This window comes from Halichoerus grypus, chromosome 4, assembly GCF_964656455.1.
Source record: "Halichoerus grypus chromosome 4, mHalGry1.hap1.1, whole genome shotgun sequence".
In the NCBI taxonomy this organism is placed as follows: Eukaryota; Metazoa; Chordata; class Mammalia; order Carnivora; family Phocidae; genus Halichoerus; species Halichoerus grypus.
This window is the reverse complement of record NC_135715.1, coordinates 74,221,689-74,235,347: the sequence shown is the minus strand read 5'-3', so window position 1 is coordinate 74,235,347 and position 13,659 is coordinate 74,221,689. Positions and strand designations below refer to the sequence as shown.

The 13,659-nt window shown below is 36.3% G+C and overlaps 1 protein-coding gene across 1 annotated transcript in view; it reads right to left on the bottom strand.

The window, feature by feature from the left end:
- LOC118541633 (phospholipid-transporting ATPase IB-like) overlaps positions 1–13,659 on the bottom strand; it is a 158,438-nt gene that overhangs the window by 85,785 nt on the left and 58,994 nt on the right. Inside the window, 3 exon segments of the mRNA XM_078070016.1 lie at positions 5,450–5,589; positions 7,045–7,129; positions 12,111–12,180. Of these exon segments, the coding sequence (XP_077926142.1) occupies positions 5,450–5,589; positions 7,045–7,129; positions 12,111–12,180 (295 nt within the window).

Here is a 13,659-nt window from a genome sequence, read left to right as displayed (position 1 = left end):
CACTGACAGCACCAAATGCTGGCAAGGGATATGGTGGAACAAGAACTCTTATTCATTGCTTGTGGGAACGTACAGCCATTTTGGAAGACAGTGTGGCAGTTTCTTATAAAGCTAAACATTGACTTAGCACATGATTGGGCAATCATGCTTCTTGGTATTCACCCTAATGAGTTGAAGACCTATCCACAAAAAAATATAGACTTGAGTATTTATAGCAGCTTTATTCATAATTACCAGAACTTAGAAGCAACCAAGATGCCTTTCAATAGGTGAATGGATAATGTCTGTGGCACATCTAGACAATAGATTATTATTTTAAAAATATTTAAAAAGAAATGAGCTATCAGGGTGCCTGGGTGCCTCAGTTGGTTTAAGTGTCTGCCTTCAGCTCAGGTCATGATCTCAGGGTCCTGGGATCAAGCCCCGTGTTGGGCTCCCTACTCAATAGGGAGTCCGCTTCTCCCTCTTCTTCTGCCCCTCTCTCCCCACTTGTGTCCTCTCGCTCGCTCTGGTTTCTCTCTCAAATAAGTTAAAAAATAAATAAATAAATAAATAAATAAATAAACAACAAACTTTTAAAAAATGAGCCATCACGTTATTATTAAAAGATATGAAGGAATTTAAATGCATATTCCTAAGCAAAAGCAGCCAATCTGAAAAGGCTACATACTTACGATTACAGCTATATGACATGCTGGTAAAGGCAAAACTATAGAGACAGTAAAAAAAAGATCAGTGGTTGCCAGGGGTTCAGAAGGAAAGAGGGAAGAATGAATAGGTGAACAGAGGAGATTTTTAGGGCAGTGAAACTATTCTGTATGATACTGCAGTAGTGGATGGTGACATGCATTTGTCAAGACCCATAGAACTATACAACAAGAGTGAATCTTAATGTAAGCCATGGAGTTTAGTTAATCATAGTGTATCGATATTGGTTCATCAATTGTAACAAACGTACCACACTAAGGCAAAATGTTAATCATAGAAGAAACTGTGGGAGGGAAAGAGAGGAAGTATATATAACTATCTATACTTTTTTGGCTCATTTTTTTTCTGAAAACCTAAAACTACTCTAAAACTCTAAAAAAATAATATATTAATTGAAAAATGGCCAAAGGATTTGAATAGACACTTCTCCAAAAGAAGATATACAAATAATCAAAAAACACATGAAAAAATGTTCAACATCATTAATCATTAAAGAAATGCAAATTAAAATCACAATGAGATACTGCTTCATACCCACTAGGATGGTTATAATAAGTTACAGGTAGTAACAAGTGTTGGCAAGGATGTGAAAAAATTGGAACCCTCAAACACTGGTGGTAGGAATGTAGAATGGTGCAGCCACTTTGGGAAACTAGTCTGGCAGCTTCTCAAATGGTTACACAGAGTTGCCATATGACCCAGCAATTTCACTCCCAGGTATATTCATAAGATAAATTAAAGAATGTGTCCACATGAAAACTTGTAGGATTACTTATGGAAGCATTATTCGCAATAACCAAGTGGAAACAATCCAAATGTCCTTCAACAGAAGAATGGATAAACAATTAGGTATCTACGCGATGGAATACTATTTGGCATTAAAAAGTAATGAAATACTGGTACATACTACAATATGGGTGAATCCTGAAAACATTAAGCTAAGTGAAAGAAGCAAGTCACTAAAGACCACCTATTTTATGATTCTATTTATATGAAATATCCAGAGAAGGTGAATCTATAGAGACTAGAAGTAAATTAGTGGCTGCATAGGGCTGGGGGAGAGAATAGGAGGGTAACAAAGAGTGAATACTAATGGATGTGGAGCTTGGGGGAGGGTATGTTGAAAATATTCTGTGTTAATTGTGGTGACGGTCTCACAATTCTCTAAATATACTAAAAACTGTAGCTTATATACTTTAAATGGGAGAATTGTAGGGTATGTGAATTATATCTCAATAAAGCTATTGTATTAAGAAAAAACAAACAAACAAACAAGGAATGCTTCAAAGTCTAATTCAATCTGCCAATATGTCAAATTTATGTTTTACCAATAGTGTGACCCTGGCAACATGAAAGTTAATTACTTTAGCAGTTATGCTCTAAGTTATGATGTACTTAATAACTATTGATACAAATGTAGACATTGTCTTTCTTACTCTTACCCAACAGGAAAGAAACTTAGATCTTATGAGTGTCCAAAGGAAATATATTCAAGAGGTGAAGAAGTACTCCTGGCCTCAAGATCTAAAAAGATGATCAGAAAATACCTCCCTAGAACTGAAAACAAGTAGGATCATAACAACGTACATGGAATTATCTATAAGAATCATTTCACAGAACTAGTTGACCCTGACACGTCTTTGGTGTCAGATTCCAATACTTACCTAAAAGTCTGCAGAGAATAGCCATTTAACTGCAACAACAGTTATAACTAATACAACATCAGCTAGAACAGTGGAAATTACAACACAAGTCATGAGGCAGAAGATTAGATGCTCTGGTGGCTAATATAAAGTAAGAAAAATAACAGTCAAAGGACAACTGGAAGGACAAGTTTTTCTAGGTGGCATACAGTTGTTCCAAGCCCAGAAAACTAGAATTGAAGACACAGACTTAAGGAAAAGAAAAGAAAAAAAGTGAAGAATCAAAATTCTTTTAGGCCATTACAGCTTGAAAGATACAGCTTTTAAAATAAATCCAATTCCCTCTGATCAAAACCCATGTACAACAATCCTCTCATGTATCATTTGCCCCCCTAATGTGTCCATTTTTCATGAAGTACCCTTCAGCGGGGTACCTAGTTCTCAAGATAGGTCTCCCCTGACAGAGATGTAATGAATAGCACGGTCTAGTCCCCAGCCCCTCAGAAGTTTGGCCCACATGATTCAATACCCAGGAGCTCATCGCTCCTGGGTGAACTGGAAAACATCCTGTGGGGGAAAGGGACACGAATGAATATATTTGACAATTTTCAGTGTGATTTTAACGTCACAGAGCCTGTCATTTGCATAAGTGACTCAGGCTAAAGAGATATCCTAGTCACACTAAACACAGACATTGAGTATTTTGATGCCTGTAATTTTAACCTCATAGTCATGGAGAGAAAATGCAGTAGTTTGTTAAATAGTACAATAGTACTTTGTTAAAGTGTCTAAAACTGATGAGATTTCCATTCAGACCTTCCAAGCATTGTATGCTGCTCATTACTCACTCTGACTATACAATATGTAATGTGGCACTCACCTAGGTCAAAAACCTCCAAGACCAGATAGGAAAAACTGGCCCGTGATAGCCCTTCTACCATTGGTATTCTGCTGTTAAACGAACATTCTCTCAAGGTCTGCCCTTTGAAGTTGAAGAAAAAGAATCAACATCAAGCCCTGCCAATTATACATAGTTATCTACCTTCCTTGGAAAGCAGAGGAGCTTAAAACATTCCACCCCAATATTTCATTCATCTATTCAATTAATACTTGCTGAACACCGACCGTGTGCCAGGCACTGTGTACGTGCTGGAGACTAGCATTCAACAGATGGGTGAAGCAGTCAGCTTAAGGCCGTGCCACGCCCTGCCCTGGCCACCCACCCACACGACCTGGCAAAGGCAAACTTACTTACTCTTTGACTTCCTTACCACCTATGACTTCCAGATTAAAATTTAAAACTAAAATATAAAATATATCAGTTTGATTGAAAAGGAACTATACAATCTTTCAAGTTCCAGAGGCCAGTTCCTCTTTCTTGCTTTTTTCTTTTCTTTTTCTTTTTTTAAGATTTTATTTCTGAGAGAGAGAGGGTGTGTGGGGTGGGGGAGGGGGCGGAGCAGAGGGAGAGGGCGCGGTCAGGCTCTGCGCGGAGTGTGGAGCCTCGTGTGAGGCCAACCTCAGAGTCCTGAGATCATGACCTGAGCCAAAACCAAGAGTCAGAAGCTTAACCCAATGAGCCACCAGGGTGCCCCCAGAGGCCAATTTTCAATTGCCCAGATTTCTTCCCTGTGTGGGAGCAACAAACAACCTGCTGGGAACATCAGGAAGAGGAGGGTTACATAAATCAGTCCGTCCCTTCGCTGTGCTATGTCAACAGATGTCGAATAATCACCCATGAGGGCTCCTGCAGCATCTTCCTGCACTTGGTGTGAAGCTAGGTTAGGTTCCTAATTTCTCAACAAAATGACCTTGAAAAAAAAGATGAACCTAATGTCAAGAAAATCCCCCAGTCTATCGGGGCACCTGTGGCTCAGTCAGTTAAGCATCTGCCTTTGGTTCAGGTCATGGTCCCAGGGTTCTGGGATCGAGCCCTGCATTGGGCTCCCTGCTCAGCAAGGAGTCTGCTTCTCCCTCTCTCCCTACCTCGTGCTCTCTCCCTCGCTCAAATAAATAAATAAAATCTTAAAAAAAGAAATGAAAAGAAAAGAAAATCCTCCAGTCTAAATCTGTTCTGGCCATGTTCCTGCAGAAATGAAATGCAGAGCTCATGGAAGCAAATGACAAAAGAACCCAAGCCAAGAAACTAAGATAAGAATTGGCCCAGGAGCCACAAGATCCCTGAGGCCACCACAAACAAATTCACAATGATCCTCCAGTGACAATAGTCCAGGGTGCATGAGATCCCCTGGGACAGTAACCACCAGAGAATAGCACAATAAAAGTAATGAAATACCATGACTAATCTAAGAAAATAACAGAAAAATATTCAGTGATATGGAAAACATTCCCAATTTATTGCAGAGTGAAAAATTTCATGATTTGAGCAGTATTTTTATGGGGAAAATTTGACAGAGATTTTGGGTGAGGGTAGATTTTTACTTTAAATTTTTATGGGAAAAAATGTATGTATGTGTATTAAAAACCTACAGTGGAATACTACATAGACAATACACATATATGAAAAAAGAGGTTGGAGGATTATACACCAGAATTTAGTCATTAGCCCAACATTACCGATGATTATTATTCACTATTCTGGCTTAGTTTTGTGTGATAAACATGTATTTCTTTTGGATGGGAAAAGTTATAAAAAGGGGTAACAAAATTGAAGTGATTAGGATATGATTCAGAAATGAAAGAAATGTTTTGAATATTTTAAGATCTATTTTATGAATTTTCAGTATAAGACAGCTTTATATTTCTGAAGAAAAAAAACAATTTAACTGAGGTTTTTTTTGTTAAGATTTTATTTATTTGAGAGTGAGCAAGCAAGAGAGCGAGAGAGCGAGAGAGAGAGAGAGAGAGAGAGGGAGAGGAGACTCCCCATTGAGCTGGGAGCCCGATCGGGCAACAGGGCTCAATCCCAGGAAACTGGGATCATCACCTGAGCTGAAGGCAGACACTTAACCAACAGAGCCACCCAGGCGCCCCATTTTAACTGAGTTTTTAAAATGATGTCAAGATATGAAAACATTGGTAAGTGTATGTTTTCACATATTTAACTTGGCATGTAGAGTACATATCGGGTATGTTACCTTTTCAATATTATCATAACATTCTTCCAAACTCCGCATTCTGTCTTGGATAACTGTACTCGCTTTTTTATACTGCATCAACCACTGCTGATATTCTTCCTCAGTTAAATCTGCATAGGCAACACAGAGAGTTCTCAGCCCTGTAAGAAAGAATGGAATGTAAACTGATCAAGCCATCAGCGATCAGGGAGGAGTACAGAATTTGAAAACAAAATCCAAAAGTGTAGAGGTCATGGGAATGTGAAGTCCTTCACATGGTCTTACCTGATCTTATTTCCGCCCCCCCACCCCCACCCCATCATTGCTTACAGTCCTGTCCCTGCTGATCCTCTTACTTCTGGACACTTGAACTTGTTCTGCCCTTGACCTGGAATATTTTCCCCTGGTATTCTCCTTCTCTTCCTTCAGTCTCTGTCTAATTCACCCTACAGGGATAGCACCCCATCATACTCTGTTCCCCTTATCCTGTTTAATTTTTCTCCATAGCACTTATCACCCCCTGACATTATCTATTATTGGCTAATTTCTTCAAGGTATGAGCTATGTTTTGTTCACTTCTGTCCCGGAAGCTTAGAACAGTGCACAGCACTCAATAAATACTCAATAACTATTTGTTGGAGGAAGGAAAGAATGAATAAGGCTTTAGTTTTACAATTTCAAAGTAAGCCAAATAATCATTAAAATAACAGAAAATTAATTTAAGTCCCATTTTTGCAAAGAAAAAATTTTAGAAATTATATTGTATCCTAATATTTTAGGCTAACTCCTGCAAAATATTCAAATAGTTGAGGATCCCCTAGAAATTAAAGCTCTACAGATAAGCTATAGAAGTTGTTATTCTGTTTTGAGCTCCATTACAATACAGTTCCTATATGCTTCTACCTGTTGTAACCTGCCTACAGCTCACTTATATTTTAAGATGGCAGCAAAAGGCCCAAAGTGCAACCTTGCAAAATATCCAGCAGCTTACAAACTAAAAGGACAAAGTGGGATACTGCTTCCAGGTATTATTAGCTTTACTTTTATGTGATATTACACCTCAATTTTTCAAAACTTCTATAAACTTTTTAGTGAGTGTTGTTCTTATTCAAAACTCCCTCATGGAATTTTATTTCTTGAGGTGGGTAACAAGTCAAAATCAGAAGGATAAGAAGAGAATGGCAGGAAAACATCAACTATGTCAGGTTTCTGAGTTATATGCACAAAGTAATTAACTTTGAAATATACAACACATACTGGAAAAACCTCTCTTTTTCCATTAGGGGCCAAGTTCCTACTACAACAAATAGAAACAGATAATAGATGTCTTTGAAGACACTGTTTTTGGAATAAAGGAAGAACTACACAGTAAAAACATACTTTTCAACATTTGCTGGTGGGGAGAGGAAGAAAGGAAAAATAATATCTCAACAGGGTGTGTTTGAGGAACCATTTACTTTTTAAGCAAACAGAAGGCATTACAAAGTCACATATAGGAATGAGCTCCCCTTGCCCACCTATGGGCCAAGCATCAGTGACATGCATTCAGGATACAATTTTAATATTTAAGAATAGCATTTCAAAAAGAAACAAGATTCTAAACAATTTTCACTTACCTTCTTTGGCAAAATATTCCAGGTGGGTTAATGTCTCCTTCATAAAGCGAGAATCTTCTGAAAGTCTCTCATAAATCACTGTATCCTATCCGGAAAAAAAAAAAAAAAAAGTTCTTGTGACCAATATCTTACCTAAGCCTAACAATCCAAATTCTAAATACTGCATTATAATTTTATTGTTATATCTAATAGACGTGAAGGAACCCAAAAAGCCCCAGGGAAGGCACAATTCCAAAAAGGATACATTACATACAGAGGAACAGAGATAACAGACTGCTCATTGAGAATGCAAGTGAAGCACATGTTTTAAAAAACTGAAAGAAAAAAATTGTCCAACCTAGAATCCTATATTCAGCAAAAATTTCAAAATGAACGCCAGAGAAAATAAAGATGAAATAAAAATCTTTTCAGACATAAACAGTCTGAAAAAACTTATCACCAACAGATCCATGCGATAAGATATGGTAAAGGGAATCCACCAGACAGAAGGAAATTATAGCAAATGGAAATATGAGTCTGAAGAGCATTGAAAATGGTAATGACATGAGTCTGTATGTGTGCGTGTGTATATATACACATATATATGGATATGGATATATATACAATATTTTTCTTGTTACATATTTTATTAAAAAACGATAATTGCTTGAACAAACTTAATGTAGTGTGAAGTTTATAACATTTGTAAAATTAAAATGTCTGACAAGAGCACAAAGATTGGGAGGAGAGAGATGGAAGTTCAGAATTTTAATTCTTATACTACACATGAAATAGTATATTATCACTTGAAAATAGAAAGTAATAGATTGAAGGTGCCTACTAACAACCACTAAAATTTTTTTTAAAAGGAAAGAAACTGGAATTATATAATACTCAAGTAATTCTTGGAATAAAGGAAAAAAGAACTGGGACAAATAGAAAATAAATTGCAGGATGATGTATGTAAACCTAGCTGTATCAGTAAGCACACAGGTAAATGGTCTAAACAGCCAGTTAAAAGGCAGAGATTTCCAAAACACAAACCAACTACATGCTCCCCGGAAGAACCACACTTTACATATAAAGACACAAATGGGGGGGAGGGGGTTGGGAGGATGGGTTAGCCTGGTGATGGGTATTGAGGAGGGCACGTTCTGCATGGAGCACTGGGTGTTATGCACAAACAATGAATCATGGAACACTATATCTAAAACTAATGATGTAATGTATGGGGATTAACATAACAATAAAAAAATTAAAAAAAAAAAGACACAAATGGGTTAAAGAGGAAGAAAAAGATATACCCTACCCAACACTAATCAAAAGTAGCCAGGAATGGCAATATTATAACCAGACAATAGAGATTTCAGAGTAAAGAGAATTGCCAGGGATAAGGAAAATCATTTTGGAATGACAGAAGGGTCAATTCATCAAGAGGAACTAGTAATTCCGAATGCTTATGCATCTAATAAATTAGTTTCAAAATGAAGCTAAAACTAATAGAAGTAAATGCAATGATGTAAAAACTAACAGAACTTCAAGATGAAAATCACAAATCCACAATGACAGTTGGGGATTTCAATATCCCCCTATCAATTATCTATCAATAATTGATAGAACAAGTAAACGAAGCATCATTAAGGATATAGAAGATTTGAACAACACTATCAATCAACTTGACTTAACAGATAGTTATAAACTACTTCACCCCAAAACAGCAGAATATTCAGGCTTTTTAGGTGCATGCAAAACATTTAACATTAGATAAGTCACAATGTGAGCCATAAAACAAGTCCCAATTAAATTAAAAGGATTCACATCATATAAAGTCTGTTCTCTAATAAAATGGAATTATGTTATAAATCAATTAAAGGAATATTTCCAGAAAATTCCTAAATATTTGAAAACTAACCCACTTCAAAATAACCCATGAGTCAAAGAAGAAATCAAAAGGAAACTTAGAATATAGAATATTTTGAACTGAATGAAGATGAAAATGCAACACATCAAAATTTGTGACATGCTGCTAAAGCAAAGATTTGGAGGGTATTTATAGCACTAAAAATTTGTATTAAAAAGAAAGCTCTCAAATCAAGTTCTGCCTTAAGAAGCTAGAAAAAGAGGAGCAAATCAAACCACAAGTAGGCAAAAGAATGGGAATAATAAAGAGAAATTAATGAAACAAAACAGAAACATTTAAGAAAAGTCAAATCTGAAAGCAATTTCTTTAGGAAGATCAATAAAACCTATAAATGAAAAAATAAATAAAACCAATAACTGTGTAGCTAGCCTACCCTCAGGTCCAGATGGCTTTCTGGTAAATTCTAGCAAACATTTAAAGAACAAATAATCTCAATTCCATGCACACTTTTCCAGAAAACTGAAAAGGAAAGAGTCCTCCCCATTAATTTTATAGGGTCAGCATTAAAAATCAAACAAAGACATTACAAGAAAAGAAAATTAAAGATCACTATCCCTTTTAAAAGTAGATGCAAAATTCTAAATAAAACTTTAGGAAAGTGATGAGAGACGATGGACTCTGAAAAACAAACTGAGGGTTCTAGAGGGGAGGGGGGTGGGAGGATGGGTTAGCTTGGTGATGGGTATTGAGGAGGGCACGTTCTGCATGGAGCACTGGGTGTTATGCACAAACAATGAATCATGGAACACTATATCTAAAACTAATGATGTAATGTATGGGGATTAACATAACAATAAAAAAATTAAAAAAAAAACTTTAGGAAAGTGAATCCAACTATACATAAAAAGGATAATATATCAGAACAAATGGGGCTTATCTCAGGAATACAAGATAGGTTTAACGTTAAAAAATCAATTCAATGTAATTTACCATATTAACAGGCACAAAAGAAAAAATCGTATTAGTATCTCAATCAAGTCAAGAAAAGTATTTGACAAAATTTAACATCCATTACCGATTTTTTAAAATCTCAGCCAACTAGGAATCGGGGGAAATTTCCTTAATATGATAAAAAGCATCTTCAAAAAAAGTATAAAACTCATATGGAAATGCAAAGGTTCCAGAACATTCAAAACAACTTTGAAAAAGAACAAAATTGGAGAATTCATGATATCTGATTTTAAGACTTATTATAAAGTGATATAATCAAGACACTGTGGTATTGGTGTAAAGATAACCAACAGAACAATGAGAGAAAACAGAAAGTCCAGAAATAGACCCACATATATATAAACAGTTCATTTTTTACAAAAGTGCAAAGGCAATTCAGTGAAGAATGAATAAACAGTTTAATAAATGGTGCTGTGAAATTACTCATCTGTAAAAAATGAACTCCTACTCATGTCTCATACCATATCCCCAAATCACTCAAGATGGATCCCAGAAGTAAGTATAAAACCTAAAACTATAAAAGGAGGAGAAAACAGGAGGAAATCTTTGTGACCTTGAATTAGGCAAAAATTTGTTAGCTAAGACACTAAAAGCATGACCCATAAAGGAACATATTGTTAAATTGGACTTCATCAAAATTACAAATTCCTGTTCTTCAGAGACCTGTTAAGAGGATGAAAAAAGCCACAGATATTTGCAGATCATGTATCTGATAAGGGACTTATATCCAAAAATTAAAAAAGAACTCTCAAAACTCAATACAAAGAAGCACAAACAGTTATAAAAACAGGGACAAATATTTAAACAGACATTTCACCAAAGAAAATAAGTGGATGGTGCACAGAAAAGAGTTACCATAACAAGTCAGAGAATGTTATCCTTAGAAAGACCTCCTTACAAGGTTGGTTCTTGGCTGGCGTCTAAGGGACTTGGCTGGTATTCAATTCTTTGAGCTGATATAAACTTTCCCTGTATAACACCCATGGGAAGCCTGCACATGGATTCCTCCAGACTCTGCCTGTCTTTTTCCCTTATAATCTGGTTGTGTATCCTTGCTACATTACTATAATACATCTTAGCCATGCATATAATCATGAATCCTTTTAGAGATCCACTAAAAACATATGGGTAATCTTGAGAACCCCCAACACAGATGGCAAATAAGCACATGAAAAGATGCTCACTATCATCAGTCATGGCATGGAAATGTAAATTAAAATCGCAATGAGATACACACCTATGAGAATGGCGAAAATTAAAGAGACTAACCATGCCAAGTGCTGGTGACAATTGCTGGTAGGAATGTGACCACAGTTTGGTGGTTTCTTAAAAAGTTAAAATACACCTACATTGATCTAGCCATTTTACTGCTAGATATTTACCAAAGAGAAATGAAACTATGTGCCCATACAAGGACTTGTACACAAATGTTTATAGGAGCATTGTTTGTACTAGACAAAACTGCAAACAAAAAGTCCATTAACAGGTGATGGATGAACAAACTGATATATCCATACAATGGAATACCATTCAGCAGTATGAAGAAATGAACTATTAATATGAGCTACAACATGAATGAATTTTAAAATAATTATGAGTAAAAGAAGCCAGACAAAAAGCCATATATCCTATCTGACTTTATATAAAATTTAGTAAATGCAAATGAATCTATAGTGACAAAAAGCAGATTGGTGTCAAAACTTATCAAAATGTACACTTTAAATATGTACAGTTTATTTTATGTCACTTTTACCTGAATAAAGCTGTTTTTCTTTTAATTGCCTATGGCTGTGAACAAATATATAAGTGCTTAAAAAAAAAAAGGGTTTGTACAGAGGTTAAGCCATTTCCTGAGATTTACCAAATCCAAACACTTTGGGCTGGAAACTGGGATCAAAATTCCTGCTACAAACCCTTAGCCTCAACAATCTAATCATTAGTTCTCTGCAGAACAACTGAGTGACAACAAATTTGTCACTGACATTAAAGCTTAATAAACACTCTGGTGTGAACCACCATAAATTTCAATGGGCTTGACTGTTGGGGAAGCTTTGGGGCTACTCTGTTTCAGTCTTGGATAATGCTCTCAACAACCAGCCCAACAGCAGAAACAAAGTAACACCCTTTTAAAATATTGTGAAGTTGTAAAAGGCTTCCTACAAGTTGTTGAAACAGAGGGAAGGAGTTAATATGAATAATGAATCCCTATACTCACAGCCCCTTTGCAGTAGAGCCAGAGATTTCCTGTAGGAGTTCGGACAATTACAGACATCCTTTTTCTATTACTAAAATAATATGAAAATTATTATTAGCTTCTATGTTCCTCAGTACATGGTGCTAAGGCACACACACAAAACCAAATTTACAAGTCCTCAGCTGACTGTTAGTGAAAAGGCCAATGTGTTTCTTGCCAGTCTCCTTTTCTGATTTACCTACTTTCTTAAAATGAGATTCTTTTAAAAAAAAAAAAAGAGAGGCGCCTGGGTGGTTCAGTCATTAAGCGTCTGCCTTCGGCAAAGGTCATGATCCCAGGGTCCTGGGATCGAGCCCCGCATCGGGCTCCCTACTCAGTGGGAAGCCTGCTTCTCCCTCTCCCACTCCCCCTGCTTGTGTTCCCTCTTTCGCTGTCTCTGTCTCTCTGTCAAATAAATAAATAAAATCTTTAAAAAAAATAAAATAAAATAAAAAAAGATTTTATTTATTTATTTGACAGAGAGAGAACACAAGCAGGGGGAGCCCCCGATGCGGGGCTCGATCCCAGGACCCCAGGATCATGACCTGAGCTGAAGGCAGACGCTTAACCGACTGAGCCACCCAGGTGCCCCTTAAACTGAGATTCTAATACAAATGTTCACCTTCTACTACTACTATTTCTCAGTTACTCTCCTTTTCTCCCATGGAAATTTACTGGAATAAATATATATATAATATACATTACTTATATATTATATCACATATATTATATATTGATATGTTTTACATTAATATTACTATATTCATATATTATATAATACATACATAACATACATTTATCATGTATTACACATATAAGACATAAATTATATATACATGTCGCATATATAATGTAATCTCTTAAGAACCGATGAGGAAAGAGGAAAGCAGCCCTGGTCGTGTATTTTTCAGTCCTCAGAACATCTCTATGAATTAGATCTTCCTGTCCCATTCTGCTGCACAGAGATGTTAAACTGCTGGTTTGTTATTTTTACGTATAGTTATTTTTATGCATAGTTCTGTCTCAACGCCCTCTGGATTTTTTAGTTTTGCTCTTGTTTTTTATGATGGTAGATAGAACTTAAACTCCTTGCTTTTATTCCTGATTTAGCAGCCCAAATAGGCTTGAAGAGCTCCCCTCTCTGCCTTATCCCACACATTGCCAAAGTAAACTGGACAAAATAGGTTTGGTTTCTTTTTTTTTTTTCTTTCTTCCACATCTTGCCATTCCCCGACCATAACCCTTGGATGGCTCTCCATGGCCTATAACCACTTTTTAAGAGACCCAAATCAAACTGTCACTCAGCACCTTCTCAGATAATCGTCATATCCCACAACCCTACGTTGTACGATCCAAGGAGGGTCCCAGTGAGTAATCCTACACCCGAGCACTTGAGCTAGAAAGTACTTGTCAAAAGGGACAGAGACTAGCAATTGCTTTACCTACTTAGCTGTTAGAACACTACTAAAGGCAATTGAGTTATTTAAGTGTCACCTAGCTAAGAGCTCATATTTTAAGGACAGGAAATGAG